The following is a 23,435-nucleotide window of genomic DNA, read 5'->3' as shown; positions in this document are numbered from 1 at the left end:
CCCCACATACGTAAGTATCGGATTTAGTAGCAAATTCGGGAGGGACAGAGGGGAGGGGAGTGTTGCGAAAGTGAGGATGCATTTCTACAGTATCAGTAGGGTTAAATGAAATTGAAGGAGTGGTTTAGGATGTGATTGATAATATATAACACATTCATTTGCAGTTTACAAAATACTCATTTAAATAGTCTATTAGTACCGCTGCCAAAACAGTTAAAGAAGCACCGCACATGGCAACCACTGGGGCAACAACTCACTCACATAGAAATCAGTGGAGGAATGGAGTAACACTAGCTCTTAGGGAAACATGTAAAATATATATTAAATAACGTAAATATAACTTTATTTAAAACCATTTTATTTTAGAATTACTTTTTATAGTCAATTTTTTTCCCCAAGACATTAAATAAGAACATTCTAGTCACTGCCATGATAATAATTTTTTTAGTAAACATTTTTAAATGACAAATTGTGTTAATATATATAACAGTTGAATACAATATATTGTAAATGGTAATTTATGTTTTTTAACTTAAGCCACAAATAAAATATAATATACATAACTTGCATCCACGTTTGTACACATTCAGCACAAATGCTGATGCGAGGTGTGGGAAATAGTAAATACTCATTTTAATTGAATTTATTTAATTTAAAATTATTTCCTTAAAAATAAAAAAATATAATAGTGTAAACTATATTAATATGTTAAGTTTTAGTAAAGGTGTATTATTCGTTGTTGACGATTGATCCTAGGTGAATAGGAGATGAACAAATGTTTTTTCATTATTTTGAATGTACACATTTTTGTTATTAGTTGAATTTAAAAAAAAATATTCCCTAATAATGTGTTGAGAGAGATTGCTGTCCGAAAGAAGTACATCTCCACAAACAAGTGGAAAATCACTAATAGCAACTTTACATTTCTAAATTGAGATATAGGGGTTTCCACCTCCTCATTTGAGGGGTTGGGGACTCATAAGTCTACATCTAGGTGTAAATATACACTTGAGGAGATTTACACCTAGGTATAGAAATTCTACATAAGGAGACCTATACATGCAAACTTACTTTAATGATGGGGTCCTTTGTGTTCTTAGCAGACCGACCTTTCAAACAGAATAATTTCCTGTGTATCTGACCATTCAGAATTGTGTGGTAGCCTGTATTAGCGACTGTCAAATGCATACAAAACAAGGCCTGAGTTAAGGAGGGAGAGACCTTTCTCTTCGGCTCATCCTGCATTGTCCGCTGTTTTCTCCTCCTCCTGAATCATCCCCTCTGTGTGAGATGTATTATTTAACAAAGCATTTAAGGGCTCTCTGACACTCTCCACACCCACTCAGACCTATTTTTTTCTGTTTTCCCAACAGTAGTACGCAGTAACAGTGTATGAATTTAATTTTCCTTTAAAAAGTCACCCCTCCTTAACATTACATAAACCTTCAACCTTTTAATAACTTTCTGCAAACACCTACTTTTTTTTTCTTTTTATGGAATGCAAGCTTGAACTTTAATAAACTTTTTATTACTCACCATTTCGACTCATACACTTCTCGGAGTAAAGGATTCAGCCATGTCTGCTGACCTTCAATGCTGCCTTCTTTCCTCACCATGCTCATGACTTTATTTGGGAAGACTTCCTTTTGAATAAGACGCCGACTATATTCCACTTTATCTATGAAAAGGTAAAAGTGCTCACTGTTATGGCACACCCAATTTAAGAAAACCAAAGTAGAGAAATTGTGTATTTGCATTGTAAAGCTTAAGTTCTGTACCATAAAACACATCTTGTCACCAAAGTTGCTAGTTCTGTGGTTGAAATGGACAACACATAAAAAGTATAACTGCAACCCTATATATTCCGGTCTGGTAGCACACTGACCAAACAATTGTATATAAAAACAATCTTTTGCGGGAGCGCTACGTGGCGCTAATCACGATGGCCGCACCGATGTGAGGCTTCCGATGCTTGACCCCTCGCATCCGGCTTTTATCCATGCCCCGCTGTCCTAGCAGCAATCCGGAGGTCCCTACCTGCAGCGGGACCGAGGCACCACATTCGGTAGAGCTTTTGGCCGTTTTCCTGCTCCCGGGCCCGAGCTCTGCCGCCCTTTGATGTGAGGCCGCGAGAGACGCGGCTGGCTGGTTCTGTGGCCGGCGCTGGGCGCAACGCGAGTCCCGCGGCGCCAGTGGGAGGCACGGGCCGTGTGGCTAGCGGCGGGTGGCCGCTCATCGCGGGACCCGGGGGGGAGATCCCGGTCATTCCCGGAGCCACTTGACGCTGTCACCGGCTTGGTGGGGTGCCTGCTGTGACCCACAAGACGCCGCAGGGAACATACGTTGCCGGGGGGCCCCCTGGATCTGCGAAGGCCCCGCGACGCAGTGGACCTGAGGCGAGAGGCGCGGACCTGTGTGGGCGGCCCCGTCGGGCCATGCCGGGCCTGGCTCCTGATTCCTTCCCCCGCAGCGGCTGAGGACTGGCATCGGCAGCGACCGGGTGGCGGCCTCTTGGATGGCCCCGAACGTGATCCCACTACGAGTACCGGCATAGGCGGCTTGCGGGGGAGCTCATCTCCGCGTGAAGGCATTGGACTCCCCTCCCCCGCCGCCGCCGGTTGGAGCCTGCCGCTGCGGGGCAGAGGGTGCCCTGTTCCTCCCCCCCCCCCCCCCGGAGGGGTCCTGTTGAAGCTCGTGGCTGGGAGCGCTGGCGGAGTGGCCCCGCTGCACGGGGTGCACCCGCGGGCCCGCTGTGGGTGCTGGACCTGACGCGGGGCTCGCGCTGGCGGCGGCTGCGGGGGGGGGGGCCACGCCGGACCGGCTCTGAAGCGGGGCAGCGGTATCCTCGGTGGACTCCTGGCCTCCCCCTGCTAGGGGTCGGCACCACTTCTACTTCTCATTCCCCTGGACCCCGGCCCCGCACCGGCCGGTCGCTTGGACGTTGGGTGCGGCTGGCCGAAGATTCGCCATACTGCGCCTGGGCACCGGTGCGCACTTCCCGAGGGCAGTCATGGGCAAGGACAGGGGTGCCAAGTTGGCAGCCGCGCCCCACCAGACCAAAATCGACCGTTTCACGACCTCCGACCCCCCGGGCGCGGGCGGGGAGGCGGCACCGACTCCTGGCACGGACCTTGCCGCCATATTGCAGGCCATCACCGCCTCCCGCACGTCCCTGAAGGGGATGGTCGGGGAGGTGAAGGTGGATGTTGCGCTCCTGCGACAGGACCTTCGCAATGCCACGGCCCGCATCACTGAGACGGAGTCCCGGATCTCGACTGCGGAGGACGACATCCGGCAGCTCCAAGACCAGGTTCGGGAGCTCACGACCCATTCCAAGGAGTTGCATCGGCGGGGGGAGGATGCCGAAAACCAGGCCCGCCGCAACAACCTCCGCCTGGTGGGCTTTCCGGAGGGGGTCGAGTCTGGCCGCACCGACGACTTCCTGGAGAAGTGGTTCAAGTCTTGGATGCCGGCGGCCAGCTTGTCCACCTGGTTTGTAGTGGAAAGAGCGCACCGGTCTTTGGCCGCCAAGCCTCCGGTGGGGGCCCCCCCGTGCCCCTTCATCTTGCGGATCCTCCACTTCAGGGACAGAGACGCTATTCTGAGGGAGGCGCGGGTGCAAGCTCCCTTGACCTTCAACAACCACAACATCATGGTTTTCCCGGACTACACCCGGGAGGTCCAGGAGCAACGCCGCTCGTACACAGAGGTGAAACACAAGATGCGCTCCCTGGGTCTCAGCTACCAACTTCAGTTCCCAGCACGCCTCCGTGTGGTCTTCCAGAGTAAGACCCTGTTTTTTGACACTCCCCGGGCGGCCTGGACTTGGCTCACCGAGGAACGGCCGTTGCGCCAGTCCGCTAGGCGGCCTTCGGACCAGGATACAACCAGGCTCCCGCGCCCACGCCGCAGGAGGCGCACGCAGTCCCGGCGGCCCCAGGGTGGGATGGCGGCTGGGCCTCGCTCCGCGAGCACATCAGAGAGGAGACCGAGGGACTCATCCGCCTCCTCCGGGACGTCCTCCCAGGCGGCTGGGGGCCTTCGGCGTCAATCGCCATGTCTGCCGGACCCGTCCCTGACCCCCCTCCCCACGCTAGTGGACCTTTCTGACCTCTCCCGCAGCCCGGCTATGTGACTTTTCTTTGTCCTCTGTTTCGGCAGGGGGTTAGACGGCCTGGTCCCGCTGCTGGGGCATCCACCACGGACCTGGATTCAGCGGCTTCCCGCTCATGTGTAGCAATCTAGGACGGAACACTCACATCCGTACTTCTGGAGGGGTCCACCACGCTCTTGACACCCGAGCGCTTCGCTTGGGGCTTTGTAGTTGTTGTTGAAGTTAGGGCAACAGATGCTTCAGTTCTCGAAGTGTAGGGTGGGGGTTGGGGGGGGGGGGGGGGTTGTTGGTTGTTCCTCCTAGGGAGGGTGTTTCCTTTAGTTTGGGTCTGGTTCTTCTTGGGCGCGTCACACAGCAGCTTCCTGCGAGCGCTACTGCAGAGCTCCGCACTGACACTCACATGCGCTCCACTAGCGCCCGCTCTCAGCCTGGCTTCCCTGGCTCCCTTTCGTCTGTCACTTGCTCTCCCCGTGGTGCCTGGGCGATTCTCCTCTCCTCCCTGCGCGCCCACGCTGCTTGAGGTCTTCCTGGCGCCCCCCTGGTTGTTCCGATCCCGCGGCGCACCATGCCCGTTGCCTCCATGGATGACATAGCCCCCAGGGCCCAGCTGCGCATCCTGTCCTGGAATGTGAACGGCCTGTTGGATAGGCTCAAGCGCACTGCAGTCCTTAAGTATGCTCAACGCGTTGGGGCCGACGTGCTCCTCCTTCAGGAGACCCATCTTCTCGGGGAAAAAAATGTCCCTTCTTGGCGCGTTATGGGTATGACCGGGTGTGGCATTCTGGGTTCTCCCGTGGCTCCCGCGGGGTGGCGGTCCTGCTGCGCCGCTCCTTCCCCTTCGTCGTAACGTGGGTGACCCACGACCCTCAGGGAACCGGGATTGCTATTTGCGGCACACTTGATGGTAGACCGATCAGCTTCCTGTCGCTATATGCGCCACCCTCGGAACTGTTGCAGGCTTTATCCCACGCCGCCTCTCTGTTGGAAACTCTCCCGGTGGGTGCTGTGGTGCTTGGGGGGGGATTTTAATGCCGTCTCGGCACCTCAGCTGGACTCGTCGGGACCGATTTCGGATTCCCGCGCTGCGCGAGCAAGGCAGCTGGCGGGGTGGGCCGAGGCCCGAGGCCCGGGGCCTATGCGACGCCTGGAGGCTTTGGAATCCTCACGCTTGTCAGTACACCCACACTTCGGCCGCTCACCACTCTCACGCGCGTATTGATATGATTTTTGTCCCCCCCGCCGAGTGCGGGTGCGTCCAGGATGTCCGCATCCTCCCCAGGGGGATTTCGGATCACTCGCCGGTCCTCCTGGGTCTAGGCCCTCCGCCGCACGCGGCTCGGCCGGTGTGGCGGTTTAGCGCCTGGTTCCTCCTGGACAAGACACTGCGTGAGGCGGTGGGCACCGAGCTTACTCAATACTATTGCACCAATGAGGGCTCGGTCTCTTCGGCGGGCACCCTTTGGGAGGCCTGCAAGGCAACCATTAGAGGGGCAGCTAAGGCGCATGTGGTGCGGCACCGCCAGACGCAGTTGCAGCAGCTCACTGCCTGCGAGGCCCGGGCGCTGCGGTTGGAGCTGTCTCTCTCTGAGCACGACGACCCGGCGGTGGATCGGCAGCTGAGGCTCCTTCGCCAGGAGATTCGTCAGCGGTCCCTCGAGGCGGCCAAGCTTCTCTGGCAATGCTCGTTGGCGAGGGTGTATGGTTGGGGTGACAAGAACGGCGCGCTGTTACACCGCCTGGCCACCTACCCCAGGGCGTCGTGTATCATTCCGGCGATCATCGATTCCTCGGGCGTGATCCAGTCCTCCTCCGTGGCGATGGCGGCAGCCTTTGCCCAGTTCTATTCTCAGCTCTATCGGGCCCGCGCACCAGATCTTTCTTTGGCCGCTCTGCTCGCGTACGGGGGCGCACACCTCGCCCGGCTTCGGCCGGACGAATGGGAGAGCCTGGAGACCCCCATCTCCCTCGAGGAAATTGGGGATGCAATCGTGCGTACGTCCGCGGGCAAGACCCCGGGACCTGACGGATTCCCCCAAGAATTCTATGCCGCCTACAGAGACTGCCTGGCCCCGCGGTTGCGAGCTCACTATGCGGAGGCGATTGAGAGAGGTTCCTTCCCCCCCGGAAGCTGACCTGGCCACGATCGTGGTTTTGCCTAAATCCACGCCACCGTCCACTGACAGAGCGGCCTACCGTCCAATTTCGCTCATTAACACTGACGTGAAGCTCTACGCGGCGGTCCTGGCCCAACGGCTTCGGCCCTTTTTGTCAACCTTGGTCCACCCGGACCAATGTGGCTTCATGCCCGCTCGGGGCACCCGCCACTGTCTTCGCCGCCTCCATGTGGCCCTGGCCCACCGCCACCGACTGACTCCATACCTCGCTCTCCTCCTCGTTGATTTTGAAAAGGCTTTCGAGGGTGGACCTACCTATTTGAAGTCCTGACCCACATGGGTTTTGGCCCTCGGTTCGTGGGGATGGTGCGAGTCCTCTATGCCCAACCCCGTGCCAGGGTATTGGCTAACGGAGCGCTATCGAGGCCATTTCGGATCGGCCGGGGGACGCGGCAGGGTTGCCCACTGTCGCCCCTTCTCTTCGCCCTCGCGATGGAACCCCTGGCCGCCCTGATTAGATCTGACCCCCTCCTTCGGGGCTGGGAGTGGCCTGGCCTAGAGGCGGACAAAATCGCCCTTTATGCGGACGACGTCCTGCTGTATCTTGGTGACCCGGCGTGTTCCGGACCCCGTGCACTATCCATCCTGGGCCGTTTCGGCCGGGCGTCTGGTCTATCCCTAAATTCGTGGAAATCGGTCCTGGTTCCGTTGCACCCCTCCAGGGAGTGTTTTGATTGGCAAGCGACCATCCCTCTCCGCCGGCTGTCATTTCAATACCTGGGCATCTGGGTCTCCCTCCTCCCGGAGCTGAGTTGGGCGCTTAACGTCACCCCCTGGTCAAGAAAGCCAAGGCAGACTTGGCGCGATGGCACCAGCTGCCCCTCAATCCGCTAGGGAAGGTGGCCCTCTACAAAATGATGATTCTTCCCCGGTTTCTGTATGTGCTGCAAAACACCCCCCTCTCCTTTCCGCGACCTTGGTTTCGCGAACTGGACGGGATGGCGACGAGATTCCTCTGGGGCAGTGGGAGGCATCGGCTGGCTGTGTCGACGTGCCGCATACCCACCTTTGACGGGGGCCTGGGCATGTCTAATCTCTACCTCTATTATCTGGCCACCCGCCTTCTGGTCATTCATGACTGGTTTGGGGGGGTTGGTCCGACCCGGCCTACAGGGTGGAACTTGGGGATTTGGGTTTCTCCGGTATTCAGGATCGCCTGTACGGCGCCTCCATCCCTGCCTCATCACCAGGGCAGTATTCCTGTCCTGGCGAGCGGCCCTCCGTCACACCCGATGGACGGGGAGGCTGACCCGGGTCACTCCCCTGTGGCACGGGACGTGGTTGCGGGAGCTCACGGAGTTGGAAGGCTTCAAATCGTGGGATCTACTTGGCGTTTCCCAGCTGGGGGACGTCTGGCGGGGAGGGCGAATGTGTTCCTTTTCAGAGCTGCAGGCGCGCTTCTCCCTCCACTCCTCCCAATTTTATAGATACCTCCAGCTGCGCCACGCCATACGCACCTACACCCCACTGGACGTCCGGCTGCCGGACCACAGCCCCCCGGAGGCTCATGTCATGCTGGGTAATTTGGGGAGGGGGGGCATTTCCAGGATTTACCGCTCCCTCGTCAACTGCACCCCTACATTCCTTGAGGGCCTTAAGGAGCGATGGGAGGGTTGGGTGAGTCCCCTGGACGAGCCCGACTGGCGGGACGCCCTTATGGCCCCCCGCTTGGTGACGGCCTCCGCTAAACTGAGACTCATCCAAATGTATTACCTGCATACTGCTTATCTCACGCCGGCTCGCCTACACCGCGCGGGCATCTCCGGGGACGCGGCTTGCCCCCGTTGTGGCTCCGAGCCGGCCGACTTCTTTCATATGGTGTGGTCTTGCCCGGAGCTGGCGGGGTTCTGGAGGGGCATTGAGTCCGAACTTACGGAGGTCCTGGGGTGGGGGTGCCGCATGAGCCTAGACACTCCCTGCTGGGCATCACGCGCCCAGAACAGTTATTTCTCATGACGGCCTTGATGGTGGCCAAGCGAGACATTGCAGCGGCGTGGAAGCAACCGCAGCCGCCAAGCATAGCTAAGTGGGGCGCCGGGGTGGACTGGTGTGCGGCGCAGGAGCGGACTCTTTATCGGGCACGAGATTGCCCCAAGAAATACCGGAATGTCTGGGGGAAATGGCTGGGCAACATACCTTAGTAGGGTGGTTTGGAAGATGGGGGAGAGTTTTTAGGGGAGGGTGGGAATGTGGTGCACTTTTTACTGTACTTCTGTGTGGTGATGGTTTGAAGGGCCCAACAGTTTCTGTTGTTGTACTGCTAAAAACAATAAAAACTTGTTTATCAAAAAAAAAAAACAATCTTTTGCAAGTCTATAGAAATGTGTGCTCCAAGAGTTCTTGGTGATCTTATTTTATTTGAACTTTGCGTCTAAAGTTTTTGATGCAAAAACCTAAAAAATGGGTATGTAAAAATAGTGCACAGAGCATGCGTATCAGTTTATTGTTTTTGACAAGCTGAACAGCTGACATTTTCTCACTTCTGATGGGGACTTTTTCAGTGCTCTATCGAGTAGAATGCCTTCAAATTCAGAGGCGTAATGTTATTCGTTGTTCTGGTAACCAGAAATAGGTGAAGTTTCAATTTGAGGTCGGTGACAAATAAATAATAATCCAAGGCATGTAAGTAATGGCAAGACATTCTTCAATTGCTCATCTTCTGTCGTAGTATCACTCGGCATTCCCCATGATTGATTTCAAATGCCATACAACTAGATCTACATGTATATGATGTACCAATCTCCACCTGCTCTCAGTATTCAACACCCCCTGTTTTCTGTTTTATTCACTGGAACAACAACTGTATAGCTTATCTTCCTTCAAGAACACCTTACGAACACATATATTAATTAGAAAACGCAACAATATGGCCTAATATGGATTTCTCCCTGACCCATTTGGTCAGTCTAAGTTTATGGTAGTTGAAATTGAAGTGTAAATATATATATTGGTTAGAATACTTACCTGCCTTTGCTGCTTATCCTCCATTCTTTTTGTTTAAATCTGTTTAGTATCACTTTATGTTTTTGGCTTAACAATGCGTACGTTGTGCATGAGAGCAGCCTGATAACATCCTAGCATAATAAACCCATTATTTGGCATACACAACATCTTACAACAATAAATTGTGAAATTGATACCTTCGGCTTGCAGATAAAAATATATTCAGGGTACATTAGAAATATATAGATTTCTAGAATAGTGGCCATGTCTGTGCCCCACGAGGCCTTCGCATATCCGATGTTATCTGTGTGTAGCCACTATATATCCTCAGGTATGGTTAGACATAATGAAAAAAGCAACTTTAGAAAACTGTGAACAGAGTCGCACCCAACAAGCATATTCTAGGGTTAACCGCTTAAAACCTGTTATGAGGCATATTGAGTGAGTATGTACGGTAACACCGTGGCGCACTACAGGAGGCAAGTCGTATAAGGTCATTGCTTGGAACAGAGGCTATTCCAGTCATGCAGGCACTCATCGGAAATACTACTAGGAGTCGTCTGCCGATTAATCGGCTGACTGGAAGTCAGTAAGTATAATGTCCCCATTGTTAGCTAGGGGACACTTCTGTAAGCTGAATGTGTGTTTTCTCTGTGTAGGGCAACACTTTCTGCCTGAGCCCAGGCAATCACTCCGCATTCCCATGCGATATACATAGGGGGAGTGGGAAATTTTCATTTTCGTGTGATGAGCCTCTTAGCTAATAGGTGACTGGGGTCAATAAACCGGTCTGTGGCTCTGTGTTTTTTGTCATGGCGGCGCAATCCCAACACACATTTTCCAGGTATGCATCACCTGTTGTCCCGCTGCAGTGTGCCAAACGGATTATGAACTCATGCCAATAGAAGTGCAAAGAAGGGCATGTGACAGGCAGCATCAGTGTGTAGAAAGTACAGATTAATCTTGTGTGGGGTGAGGTAAACCCTGTGGAGGACATAGTGTTGTATGAGGTGAAAGCAAGAATTCCATGGAATCCGAATAGGACTCTGCAGAGCTAAGCTCCATTCTTTATCTGTGCATGGGTGGCCTAGGTCCTCTTCCCAGTGGCGGCGTAGAGCGAGAAGTGATGGTGCAGAGAGTCGGCAAACAAGTGGATCAGATGTGTACCCGCACCCATGACATGTAAGTATTGTATAGTGAGATGCATGGGGTGCTCCTGCTGCATATCACCCCAAATGTTTCCCAGTACTCAGATCAGTGAGTTATAGCGAAAAATTTACCCGGGGCAGGCCATCATCCTCTATCGGGGTCTGCAGTGGTACGAGGGCACCATCGCGATACAGGTCTCTGAGTGTGTGGAGCCCTGTCATATGCCAGGTGGTCAATTCGGCTTGTGATGTAATCGGTCCTCTGTGCGGCGTACTGAGCAATGGGAGCACTGGTGCATAAGGGTTGATAGTTTTAGTGAGAAAAAGGCAACGCTTATGGCAGCGGTAAGCAAACCTTAAAAGTGTGGCGTCAGGCGTCTGGTTATTGTATGGGGTAAAACAGATGCAGGAGGGCTGATAGATCCCACACCGGCGAGACAGTAGCAGTATCAGTGAAGTATAAGCCAGCCATTCATCGGGCCATCCACTGAAGTTGAGAGGCTAGATAATAGTACTCGAAGGTAGGGACCACCAATCCTCCCTTGTCTGTGGGTAGATTATGTTTCTGCAGTGCTACACAGCAGCATGTATTATGCCAGATCAGCGTCCACATTTAATTTTTCAAGGGATGTGAAAAAGGGCTTCGAAATATAGAGGGGAAAAGTAGTAAAATAATAGAGGAACCAGGGTAACATGATAATTTTAATAAGGTCGATGCAACCTACCACGGAGAGTGGGAGAGATTGCCAACACCCCAACTTAGTGCGCACTGATGTTAGTGTTCTTGTAAGATTCCCGTCATATAAATCAAGTGATTTAACTGACTAACGGTAAATGCGAATACCCAAGTATCTAAACGTGTGGGGCTGCTAAGGAAAGCGAACACTGTTAAGAATGGACGCCAGGTCCGCTAGCATAGGACTGAACGGAAAGAGACCAGATTTGGCCTTAAACCTGTCCTTGCTGCAAATTTATTACAAATGGAGGCTACCACCTTCTGTATCCCTGTGACATCCTTGAGATACAATAGGAGGGCAGAAGCATATAGAAACATGAGTGTATGCCATCTCCTAGTGGGCTTCTCCAGTCTTGTCCACAAGCATGAAGCGCTAGTGGTTCAGTAGCTAATGAAAAAAGAAGAGGAGAAAGGGGACAGCCCCGGCGTGCACCTCAGGCAATTGGAATTGGTTCGGAGATAAGAGCACCCGTCTTCACTCGTACCAATGGGAGTGTGTAAAGGAGTTCAACGAGAAGAATAAATCGGAATCTGACGCCATAGCGCTGTAAAAATTCAAAGGAAGAACCATTCCAGGGAATCAGATACCTTCTCAAGATCTAGCACCATGCAGCCTGATTGTGGCCAAGGACCAGGAGCATATTCTAGAACCCTGAAGAACCTACGTATATTGAGAGCGGTACTGCGGGCTGAGACAAATCTGTTTTGGTCTGGATGCATCTTTGTCCGCACTAAAGGTGCCAGACGATCAGCAAATACCCTGGCTAGGATCTAGTAGTCTGTATTTAAGAGGGCTAATGGACTGTAAGAGCCCAGTGCAGTCTGGTCTCACCGTTCATTCTCCCATACAATGGCTTCCATGGACACACACAAGTCTCATAGCTTTTGGTACACGTTACTCACTATTACAGATATCTGTTCTTTATATATATTTCTCCCCAGTTCCAGCACATGCATGGCAACCTGCGGGAGATTCACTGGGGGCAGGACTCTGAGCCCCCAGTATGAAGAGTCTGCTCCTGTCACACAGCTCACTGTGTAATACTACAGTAATTCTAAGAACACAATTTCTTAGGGTGCGCAGAAAAGACCAGTACACAAGTATTCTCTGGCATCCATCTCTTCCCTGTAGTGCATCATGAATCCTGGGGACTCCTGAGTCCCCAGAGGGCTTTGCTGCCCGGGGTCTTCCAAGAGGTCTTTCAATCGTGCTGGTGTGACAGGTGCATCATCCTAGCAGTGCTTGCATTCATGATGTAATCTACCATTGTTCTGCTGCAACCTTAACACCTTTGTAATAGTACCTCCCACAGCTGTGGTGGGTATAAGGTGGTGCGTGGCTGGGATCAGACCTGGGTGGAGTTTGCTCCTGCCCAAGTCTAAGTAGGAAAAATACAGCAAAGTGATGTATGGAATATTTGAATTATTCTCCTCCACTGGTAGCTGCATCCCAGTTCAGGTTTTTTGCTCACCATGTTAGCTCGGATTAGACACAGCCATATGCATATCAGCCTTGGAAACAGTCCAGTGTGAACTACTAAGCTAGATCCTGTCCATACTGGATCACAATAAACCCAAGACTGGTTTCGGCCTAGTTAGGCCTGTACGGTTGACTGCATCTATATATATATATATATATATATATATATATATATATATATATATATATATATATATATTCAGTGAAAAAACCATAGGTTTCACACATGTTATAGTTAGCTGGACATTTTACTGATAAAAAACCAATGAAATTCCCCCGTTATAGTTAGTGCAGGCAACTATAACTCACGCGACCGCAATCCTCTGCTGATGCTAATACTGTATTTAGACACTTATTTGCCCATGTCTTCTTCCATTAAATTTTAGCTATACATATATTACAAATATTTTTTTTTCATAAAGACACATATGTCATCAGCAGAGGATTGCGGTCGCGTGAGTTATAGTTGCCTGCACTAACTATAACGGGGGAATTTCATTGGTTTTTTATCAGTAAAATGTCCAGCTAACTATAACATGTGTGAAACCTATGATTTTTTCAGTGAATTTGTACGGTTTTTTAAATGCTAAGTTACTTTACGCCATTCGTGGCGTGCGCGCCCACTTAACGCAGTTGCGCACCGCGCGCCCACTTTACGCAGTTAGTGGCTTGCACGCACGGTGCGCTACGCGCACCGTGTGCCCACGTTACGCTGGATGAGCCATGTACGCACGATGCGCTTCGCGCACCGTGTGCACATGGAGGACATATTATGCGCTTCGTTGTGAAAGGTGAGCTTTTAAGTTTTCGTAGTCAAAGAATATGCCATGCACAAATGGAGCCCTGCAGGCACAATTTGCACACGGGGTGGGGAGATAGTGGATCATTTTTTTTTTTAAAGTAATGTTTACCTTAAGCGTACGGTGAACGTAATCGGCGATTTTTTAAAAAAAATTAAAAATGAATTTTTGGCCTTGGGGGTTCTTGGGGGACACATTCACCAAGGCTAGGTGGTTAGGAGCTGTCTAAACAGTCCATTTACATGTTTTTTCCCTTTGTTTTTCCTCCCCCCCCTCAGAGTGCGAGAGAGAAAATGGCGGCCGCCGCTTCCTAGTTTCGAACGATTCAAATGTTTACTAAGATCTAACAGCCAATCAGAATCGCGCTCGCGCATGTAACCGTACGCGTACGGTAAGCTTACCGTAAGCGCACGGTAAGCGCACCGTAAGCTGGCTCAGATATATATATTGATTTAAATGCTATTTTCTCAGGAACTACTGAACAGATTTACACCAGACCTACAAAAGGCACTTCCTTGACCTGAGGACTACCTCTCTGCCAAATTTCAAGTAACTCTGTTCAGCCGTTCGGGCTGTAGCTGTGTCTAAAGGTCCTATGGAAAAATGCATGGGAAAAACGCGTTTTGGGACCCCCCTTTTTTCTCAGCCCCCGCTTGACGAATCCCCCCGAGACTTTCAGGGTAGGAGCGGAGCGTAGCGCCCCACCTATTTTGAAAATTTCGCGAGGATTCGTCGACCGGCGCCAAAGTTATTCCAAATAGAATGTTGCGGATTTACTATGGAAACAGGGTCCTAACTATAACTATCTACTGGCGACCGCCAGTAGATAATATATATATATATATATATATATATATATATATATATATATATATATATATATATATATTATCTACTGGCGGTCGCCAGTAGATAGTTATAGTTAGGACCGTTTTTCCATAGGAAATCTCAAAATTCTATTTTGAATATCTTTGGCGCCGGTTGACGAATCCTCGCGAAATTTTCGAAACTAATGGGGTGCTCCGCTCAGCTCCTACCCTGAAAGTCTCGGGGGGGATTCGTCAAGCGGGGGCCGAGAAAAAAGGGGGGTCCCAAAACACGTTTTCCCCATGCATTTTCCCATAGGGCCTTTAGTCGAAGGTACAGCCCGAACGGCTGAACAGAATTACTTGAAATTTGGCAAAGAGGTAGTCCTCAGGTCAGGGATGTGCCTTTTGCATATATGGAGTCAATCTGTTCAGTAGTTCCTGAGAAATTTGCAATTAAAGTACATAAATATCTATAGACGCGCACCCTATCGTGCGCGAGCGTAATTCTGATTGGTGGTTACATGTCAGTCAACGTTCGAATCGGTCGAAATCAGGAAGTGTCGGCCGCCATTTTGTTAGTTTTGAGTGCGAGAGTGAAAAAGGAAGGTGGCGAACATGAGAAGGGGGCAGGGTAGAGAGTTCCTGACCCCCTAGCCTTTGTCAGGGGGTCCCTGAAGGACCACGAAGGCAGAATTTTTTTTAAAAAATTTTTTTAAAAAAAATCGCAGGAGAAAAACCATAAAAAAAAAAAAAACTAGGTTTCACACACGTTATAGTTAGGAATTAGCATTTAAAAATCCTTGCAAATTCACTTAAAAAACCATAGGTTTCACACATGTTATAGTTAGGTGAACATTTCACTCGTAAAAAACCAATGAAATTCCCACGTTATAGTTAGTTCAGATAACTATAGCTCGCGCGACCGCCACTCTATCAAAAGAATGATGTCATCAGTGATGTCATGAGTGATGCCACTGACCATGTCATGAGTGATGTAATATGTGACGTCATGAGCAGTGGATTGCGGGCGCGCGAGTTATAGTTATCTGAACTAACTATAACGGGGGAATTTCATTGGTTTTTTACGAGTGAAATGTCCATCTAACTATAACATGTGTGAAACCTATGTTTTTTTTAGTGTATATATATATATATATATATATATATATATATATATATATATATACACACTCACACATCTTTCTCTCTTGGTATAGTTATCTCAAGTAACTATAACTCTTGCCCCCGCCATGCACAGTGTTATCAATGATGCCATTTTAGATATTGTATTGATGTTATTGGTGTCATACATGTTATGAGTGACTTAAAATGTGAGTTAATTAGCAGTGCATGCTACAAAGTGATGAAGCTATATCAGGCCCATGGGAATAGGGTTTCTCGGGCCGCAGTGAGGCTAGGGGAGGGGGTCCACCCCCTATCTCCTTTTCATAAATGTGGCCTCTGGGGATGGGGTCCCTGGGGCCTTATTAAGGCTCTGTTATACGGGCAACATACCTCCTAATTTTAATGGAATGTGGCCCCAAGTAATGGGGTCCCCTGGGCCTGAAATTGACCTGGGAGGGAGGGGGCTCACACCCCCTCCACATAAAAATAATAAATATAAAAGCTAACTCCACGGGCTCCGGCTCATCGTGTCACGGGGGCGTTCATTTTGAAGATGGGTGGGAGGCTTCGTTTTTTTCTTCTTCTCAGCGCCACAGTTTCTCTCTATGACTCCTGCCCCCAGCACCTTTCTCCCTCCCACCAGACCTAGGAGGGGAGGGTATCCCGACCCGGTCCTCCTATATGTTTTTTTTTTCTTTTCTATTTAGGACAGAGTGCTGAATCCCCCAGTGCTCAAATGGCTGCCATCACATCTTTGTTGATGTGGTGGTAGCCAATCAGATCCTATCTAAAGATCTATTGGCTCTGTGGATCCTCTGCGATGTACAATGTACATTCATTTTGAACTTTCATTTCTCTAAAACTACTGACCGGATTTACATCAAATAGCAAAAAGCACTCTTTCTGGACCAAGATCTAGTTTTCTGCCAAATTTGGTGTAATTTCTTATAGCTGTTTTGTGAGTACTTTACCTATGGAAAATTGCATGGGGAAAATGCATTTTGACCCTTCCCCCTTTTTCTCGGCCCCTGCCGGACTGATTACCTTGAAACTTTCCAGGAAGGAGCTGATGTGGATGAGTTTTTATTTTGGGATATTTCGTCAAATGGTTCCGAAGTTATAAGCACACCAAAAAAATCAATTTTACCAGTTTTTTCCAGTTAATATTTTAAATATATACACACACTTGCAAAAAACGCAGGCATTTGCAAAAATTAACTCTACCACAGATCATATCCTATAGGAGAATATTGGCAAAAATATTTGACTGTTATGAGGTTGGGGAAAAAAACCTAACAAATGGGCAGTATGTAATCCTGCTCGGGACACCATTAAATATTACCGCTAAAATGTAAGAAAATGGTTGGGAGGGGAAAGGACATTCTTGTCGTTTCTGAGCTCTTTTTTAGACAAAAAAACTGACCTCTGTTTTATTGGGGTGTAGCTGCAGCTAGTTTGTCGTCTTCCACTTTTCTGCCTGGCATAGGCATGCCACCAGGGTACTTTGTTAAACTTTACATCCAGTTATACTAATAAAAATCACTTGAAATGATCATCTGTATTAGTGTAAATAAGATGGACAGTAATGGAGAGTACTATCAAACTTAGCCGGAATTGTTGGTGGTAGCGGTGGGATACTGAAAATTCCTGTCCACTACAGATCCAGTCAAACGATGCAGGAGAGACACCAACAACTTTCAAGAAGCAGTCCCACAAGATTCCATAGCCCACTGTATCTAAGGTTGTGGAGACATTTAATAGCAGTAGGGCAATGACTTGACTGTGGATTGTGTCTCAAGGATTTAGTCCATCAACTCTGCCAAGGCAGGTTCACACCCACGAAAAATGCCTAAAACCTCTCTGTAGTAAAATAAATAAATAATTAAGACCAGTCTGAAAGTGACACGAGAGTTGAAAGATTAAAGTACTACCAATTCTTTGCAACTTTCAAAAAGGATTAGGTGAATTGCCACGCCTGTAGCCCATGAAACCACTATTACCTTTCTAAATGATGCCCAGCCAGTGGTGGCTTTTGTTTTACATTATTCTTACTGCGGACCTTTTACAACCAACTACACTGCTACTAGCACAGCAATGCACCCATATTCCATGTTTATCATTATTAAACAAAGGCTTTCATAATAAATATAATACCCTTGGATCGCAAATTAATGGCATAGCTTATATAGAAGGGCTTAGTGTGCATGCATCCCTGTTCTATATTCTGCTGTGCACAGGTAAGGAAATCCAGACGACCGGTTACACATTTTGCAGGATTTAAAGTGCTCCCTACCCTCTTTGTAGTTATTACAACTACAAAACTAGCTTTTAATGCTGTCATGTTGTTCTTGTAATAGAGAGGTCTACTGCTCTCGACAAGCTGCAGGACTTCTTAACTATAGTGTTTTATTGTGCTGTGATTTATTTGTAGGACTTGAGTGTAATGCCTGAATCGTAGCTCATTATATTTGTAATATATTTTACAGTAACAGATCGTATAGAAACAAATCATGTTTCCTCTGCTAACTCTCCTTTTCCCAACTTAATGCCCCTTCCTGCACAACCCTCTGCATGCCACTCTCTTTTAATTCCATAGTCCTGGGAATATATTCTCCTCCACCTCCTCTCTATCCTGGTCAGGTTCCTAGAATTTGTTCTTATTTACACTAGTAAATGGTGTATATTTGTTGATTGGTAGAGGAGGCCATCTAGCATTTTGCTTCATCTGGTGCTGGCTATTCTCCAAATATATTAAATACTGAACTTATGTATCGTATCCAGTTCTGTTAGAGTTCAAGTCTTTCAAAGATTACATTTAATATTTGCTTGTTTGTTTACATTTAGAACATATTTTTAACCAAAGATGGAACAGTCCAGTTGGGAGACTTTGGAATTGCTAGAGTCCTTAACAGGTAACTCAGTACCAGCTGTACTCAATATTAATGTTATAAGGGGTTTTGTTGTAAACCATTCATTGTGATTCTCTACGCACTCATAATTAATAGTGTTTCTGATCAGGGTGCATAATCTTTTTTCCCTCTTTCATTCCCCTTTCTTCTAGCACTGTTGAACTGGCCCGTACTTGCATTGGCACACCGTACTATTTGTCACCTGAAATCTGTGAAAACAGACCATATAATAATAAGAGGTATGTTGCAAAGAAAAGGATCTTAGCTCTTTCGTAAGGGTTGTGTGATCTGTAATATATATCCTATGTGCAATACTTCAGCTGAAACATCCACTACGTTCTTATTGCATCATGGTATGTGAGATGTTTGTGTGTGTGTATATATGTGTGTGTGTGTGTGTATGTATGTATGTATGTGTGTGTGTATGTATGTGTGTGTATATATATATATATATATATATATATATATATATGCACCCAAAGTCGTGTTATCATCTTTATTTTGCCAAGCAGCATCGCACAATGACTCCACAGACACTAGCAGGTTTTGCCATTGATCTCCCCCAACCGGTTTCGGGCATCTTTTTGCCCTTGTTCACAGGAAATGGCTCAGATGGAGAGACAGCGTCACAGGTGAGTATTTTCAATGCTGTTAAACTTCCGCCCAATGGGCGTGTCTGCCTAGTGCAGTCTGGGACTAGAAGAAACGTTTGGGAGACACAGCGATATCCACGAGTGATGAGAATCAGCCCAAAACTACCGAGACCAGCATGCCGTTGCGAGGCACGCCCACAGGGCGGGACTACACTATCAAATGCTGCAAATGCGGCGGGAAACTTTTGTGCTGTGCCTCCCGAGGAATACCAGTGAGCAAGGGCGAAGGAAGCCCGAAACATGTTTGGTAACTTACGCTGTGATGCTGAGCCTGATTTCCCTGCAACTTGCCGAAATAAAAAGGTTGAAGACGCACATGTGTGGTGCCTCAATTGTTGGTGCAGCTTTCGTCTGGATATATATATATATATATATATATATATATATATATATATATGCACCCAAAGTCGTGTTATCATTTCGGGCATCTTTTTGCCCTTGTTCACAGGAAATGGCTCAGATGGAGAGACAGCGTCACAGGTGAGTATTTTCAATGCTGTTAAACTTCCGCCCAATGGGCGTGTCCGCCTAGTGCAGTCTGGGACTAGAAGTCTCCACTTAGTAATCCTTGCGTGGGACCTGCCATAATTCTCCTAATCATGTTTATTTTATCACAATGGGTTGCTGTGTCCACACGGGATCATGGCCATGCTGTTCTTTCCCTCGCAAAACAACACCCATACAGTCCTGCACACATGCTGTCTTCAACACATACAAACAGTGAGTCACTCATTCATGCACCTATGCACTACGTAATACCCCCCACCGAACCATACAGACGCTCAGGCACTCATACTGATATTCAAAAAACCAACTAATAACCTATATAGACACTCATGTAGCTACTCACCAACCCATGCAGCCACTTATACACAAAGTGAGAGACTGATACAGATATTTACATATTTAAACATTACTCACTAAGCCATGTATTCACTAAGATACACTTAATCAGTCAGTTAAACAATCAATTTTTCAAAAACAAATCATCCATTTAGACACTTAAATACCCATTTATTCTTCCATCGACCTTGAGATATACATATATAAAACATATGTAATTTTCAGAAAAACACACATTCACTGGATGATGTCATCAGTGATGTCATTTGAGATGTCATCAGTGATGTCATGAGTGATGTCACTGACCATGTCATGAGTGATGTAATATGTGACGTCATCAGCAGTGCATTGCGGGCGCGCGAGTTATAGTTAGCTTAACTAACTATAACGGGGGAATTTCAATGGTTTTGTACGAGTGAAAAGTCCAGCTAACTATAACGCCCCTGAAACCTATGTTTTTTTCAGTGAATATATATATAATATATATATATACATACACACACACACACACACACACACACACACACACACACACACACACACACACACACACACACACACACACACACACACACACACACACACACACACACACACACACACACACACACACACACACACACACACACACACACACACACACACACACGTTACCATCCTTGTGGGGACTATGTGTGAATACCTGCCTTGTGGGGACTAACCTTTCCCAATGTTTTTACAACACACTAATTAGAGAAAAATGTTAAGAAAAAATTCAGGATGCAGGATCCTGCTTCAAATTTGCAAATATATTGTTATTTAATCGTGCGCACAACACCATCCTTGTGGGGACTTGAACATGTGGTACCATCCTTGTGGGGACCTACTCCCTAACACTATTTGTGATTGAATACAGTCGAAGGCACATGGCTAAATGTTTATTTTATCAACAATATACACAAACAACATTATAATCTATTCATATATGGATTGCTGCATATATACTAGGGGTATACATTAATGGCAGATTATGTTAATGTGCCAGAAAATATCATATCATGCTTAAAGAAAGAGACTTAAAACGGTATTTAACCTATTTATTAGTGCCTAAAATCTTAGGAGATAAGGGAACTAACACATCAAGAAATTAACATATGGAACCAAGGAATATGGTCAGGTGGAAGCCAGAGCTTGATTAGCTGCCTACATTTTTGCCAAAATAGATGTTTAAGTCCCGACAGAGATAGTGGATGAAGATCATTGTGTTTAAGTCTCCATAGAAATAGTGTGCACATTCAAAGCATAAATCCCATTATAAAGAGAGTGAAGCTAATGATGTTAAAGTCCACACAGAGGTTGTGTGTAATTATAGGAATGCCCAAGTCCCCACAGAGATGGTATGGTCTTATAGCGATGTTTAAGTCCCCACAGAGATAGTGTGTTATCATAGAGATGTTCAAGTCCCCACAGAGATGGTGTGTTATTATAGTGATGTTCAAGTCCCCACAGAGATAGTGTGTTATTACAGTGTTGTTCAAGTCCCCACAAAGATGGTGTGTTATTATAGCGATGTTTGAGTCCCCACAGAGATAGTGCATGAAGGCGATTCTGTTTAAGTCCTCATTAAAATTGGGCCCAATTCACAAAGGTAAACTCAGACAAAAATTCTAACTTTACTACTTTTCAATATTCACAAAGCCCCATACAGAGAATGTGAAGCTGATGATGTTCAAGTCGAAGCAAACACAAGGAGATGATGAATGGAGTGCTGAAACTTTTCAGTCACTCACCCCCAGTCACAGATCAGGGTTGAATCCATCTTCGTTCTCTAGCTCACTTCACCATCCCAGTTAAGACCCAGCTATAAGCAAATCAGTCTTGACCCTGTGCCTCATGGGAATAGTCCAGCCCCAACTGCCAAGCTAGGTCTTCCCTAAACTGGAAACAAGCATCATGGGACTGGTTTTGGGTAACACCCCCTCATCAGCCATGCTAGCTTGAATCCAGTGACAAAGTGAGCAAAGGACCCACATCTGGGCATACCCTGCCAACTTAGGGCGAACAAAGCAAACACAAGGAGATTATGGACAGAGTGCTGAAATGTTTTAGTCACTCACCCCTAGTCACAGTTCTGGGTTGAATCCATCATCGTTCTTTAGCTCACCTTGCCACCCCAGTTCAGACCCAGCTATATGCACATCAGTCTTAACCCTGTGCCTTATGGCACCCCCTGGTGCTTCAAGTCTAAACAGAGCTTGCGTTTAATTACAGGAATGCTCAAGTCCCCACAGAGCTGATATGTTTTTATAGTAATGTTCAAGTTCCCACAAAGATAGTGTTTTATTATAGTTTTTTTCAAGCCCTCACAAAGATAGTGTGTTATTATAGCGATGTTTAAGTCCACACAGATATAGTGCATGAAGATGATTGTGTTTAAGTCCTCATTAAAATAGGGCCCAATTCACAATGGTAAACTTAGACAAAAAATCTAACTTTTCTACTTATCAGTATTCACAAAGCCCCATACAGGAAATGCGAAGCTGATGATGCTCAAGCCAAAGAAATGCTCAAGTCCCCACAGAGATGGTGTGTGACTATAACATGCCCAGGTCTCCACAGACAGTGTGTGATTATGGACATGCTCAGGTCCCCACAGAGATAGTGTGTGATTATAGAGATGTTGAGGTCCCCACAGAGATAGTGTGTGATTATAGACATTCCCAGGTCCCCACAGAGATAGTGTGTGATTATAGAGATGTTGAGGTCCCCACAGAGATAGTGTGTGATTATAGAAATGCCCAGGTCCCCACGGAGATAGAGTGTTATTATAAACATGCCCAGGTCCCCACAGAGATAGTGTGTGATTATAGAGCTGTCGAGGTCCCCACAGAGATGGTGTTTGACTATAGTATTACTATGGTTTCCAAAGAGAATGTGTGTGATTAAAGACATGCCCAGGTCCTCACAGAGATAGTGTGTGATTATAGACATGCCCAGGTACCCACAGAGATAGTGTGTGATTAATAGGATGCACAGGGATAGCACACAGTTATAGTGTGTGATTATAGTCATTTACAAGTCCTCACAGAGATATTGTGCGATTATAGTGATGTTTAAGTCCCCCCAGTGATAATGTGTGATTGCAGTCATATTCAAGTGTCCACAGTGAAGTGTATAATGATAGGTATGTTGAAGAACCCATACAGATTGTATTAGTCTGGTGGCTTATTAAATGAAGCAATCCATTTGAGGGATATGTGTTTGACCACTCTCTCACATGTTTGAATCCTGATGCTACCACTCAGCCTTTATTCCTTCCAAGGTCTATACAATAAGTATTATTTACTTGGATAACAAAAAACATATGGTATTCAGCAACAAGATACCCTCAGGTGTGAATGTGCAATTTATATATGCACATGAGATGATATGATGTTATAATAGTGGTACTCAAGCCACCACTAGAGATAGACTGTAATAATCACATATCTAAGAATCCCACTTCAAATGCAGCATTAACTGATTTAAACTGTGTTCATCCAGGAAGGTTTACACTTCCTTAAAAATCCAAGTATCAGAGTTCTCATTTTCTTTTCTTGCCCCCATCTTATCAAATCTAGTCTCCATTAAGAAGATAAAACTGTATTTCTGACTGCAATAAACTTCCCATACTGATTCGTTCTGACACTTTAGGATTATTACAATAGAGAAATCGATTTAAG

General features: G+C 47.3%; 1 protein-coding gene across 2 annotated transcripts in view; it reads left to right on the top strand.

Moving 5' to 3' along the window:
* NEK1 (NIMA related kinase 1) overlaps positions 1-23,435 on the top strand; it is a 1,277,786-nt gene that overhangs the window by 165,308 nt on the left and 1,089,043 nt on the right. For both annotated transcript variants that reach the window (XM_085641815.1, XM_085641814.1), the window contains exons 5-6: positions 18,174-18,241; positions 18,391-18,477. In XM_085641815.1, the coding sequence (XP_085497941.1) occupies positions 18,174-18,241; positions 18,391-18,477 (155 nt within the window). The remainder of the gene's footprint in view (positions 1-18,173; positions 18,242-18,390; positions 18,478-23,435) is intronic.

This window comes from Triturus cristatus, chromosome 2_2, assembly GCF_964204655.1.
Source record: "Triturus cristatus chromosome 2_2, aTriCri1.1, whole genome shotgun sequence".
NCBI lineage: Eukaryota > Metazoa > Chordata > Amphibia > Caudata > Salamandridae > Triturus > Triturus cristatus.
Note: the sequence above shows the minus strand (reverse complement) of the source record. Positions and strands in the feature narration are given on the sequence as shown.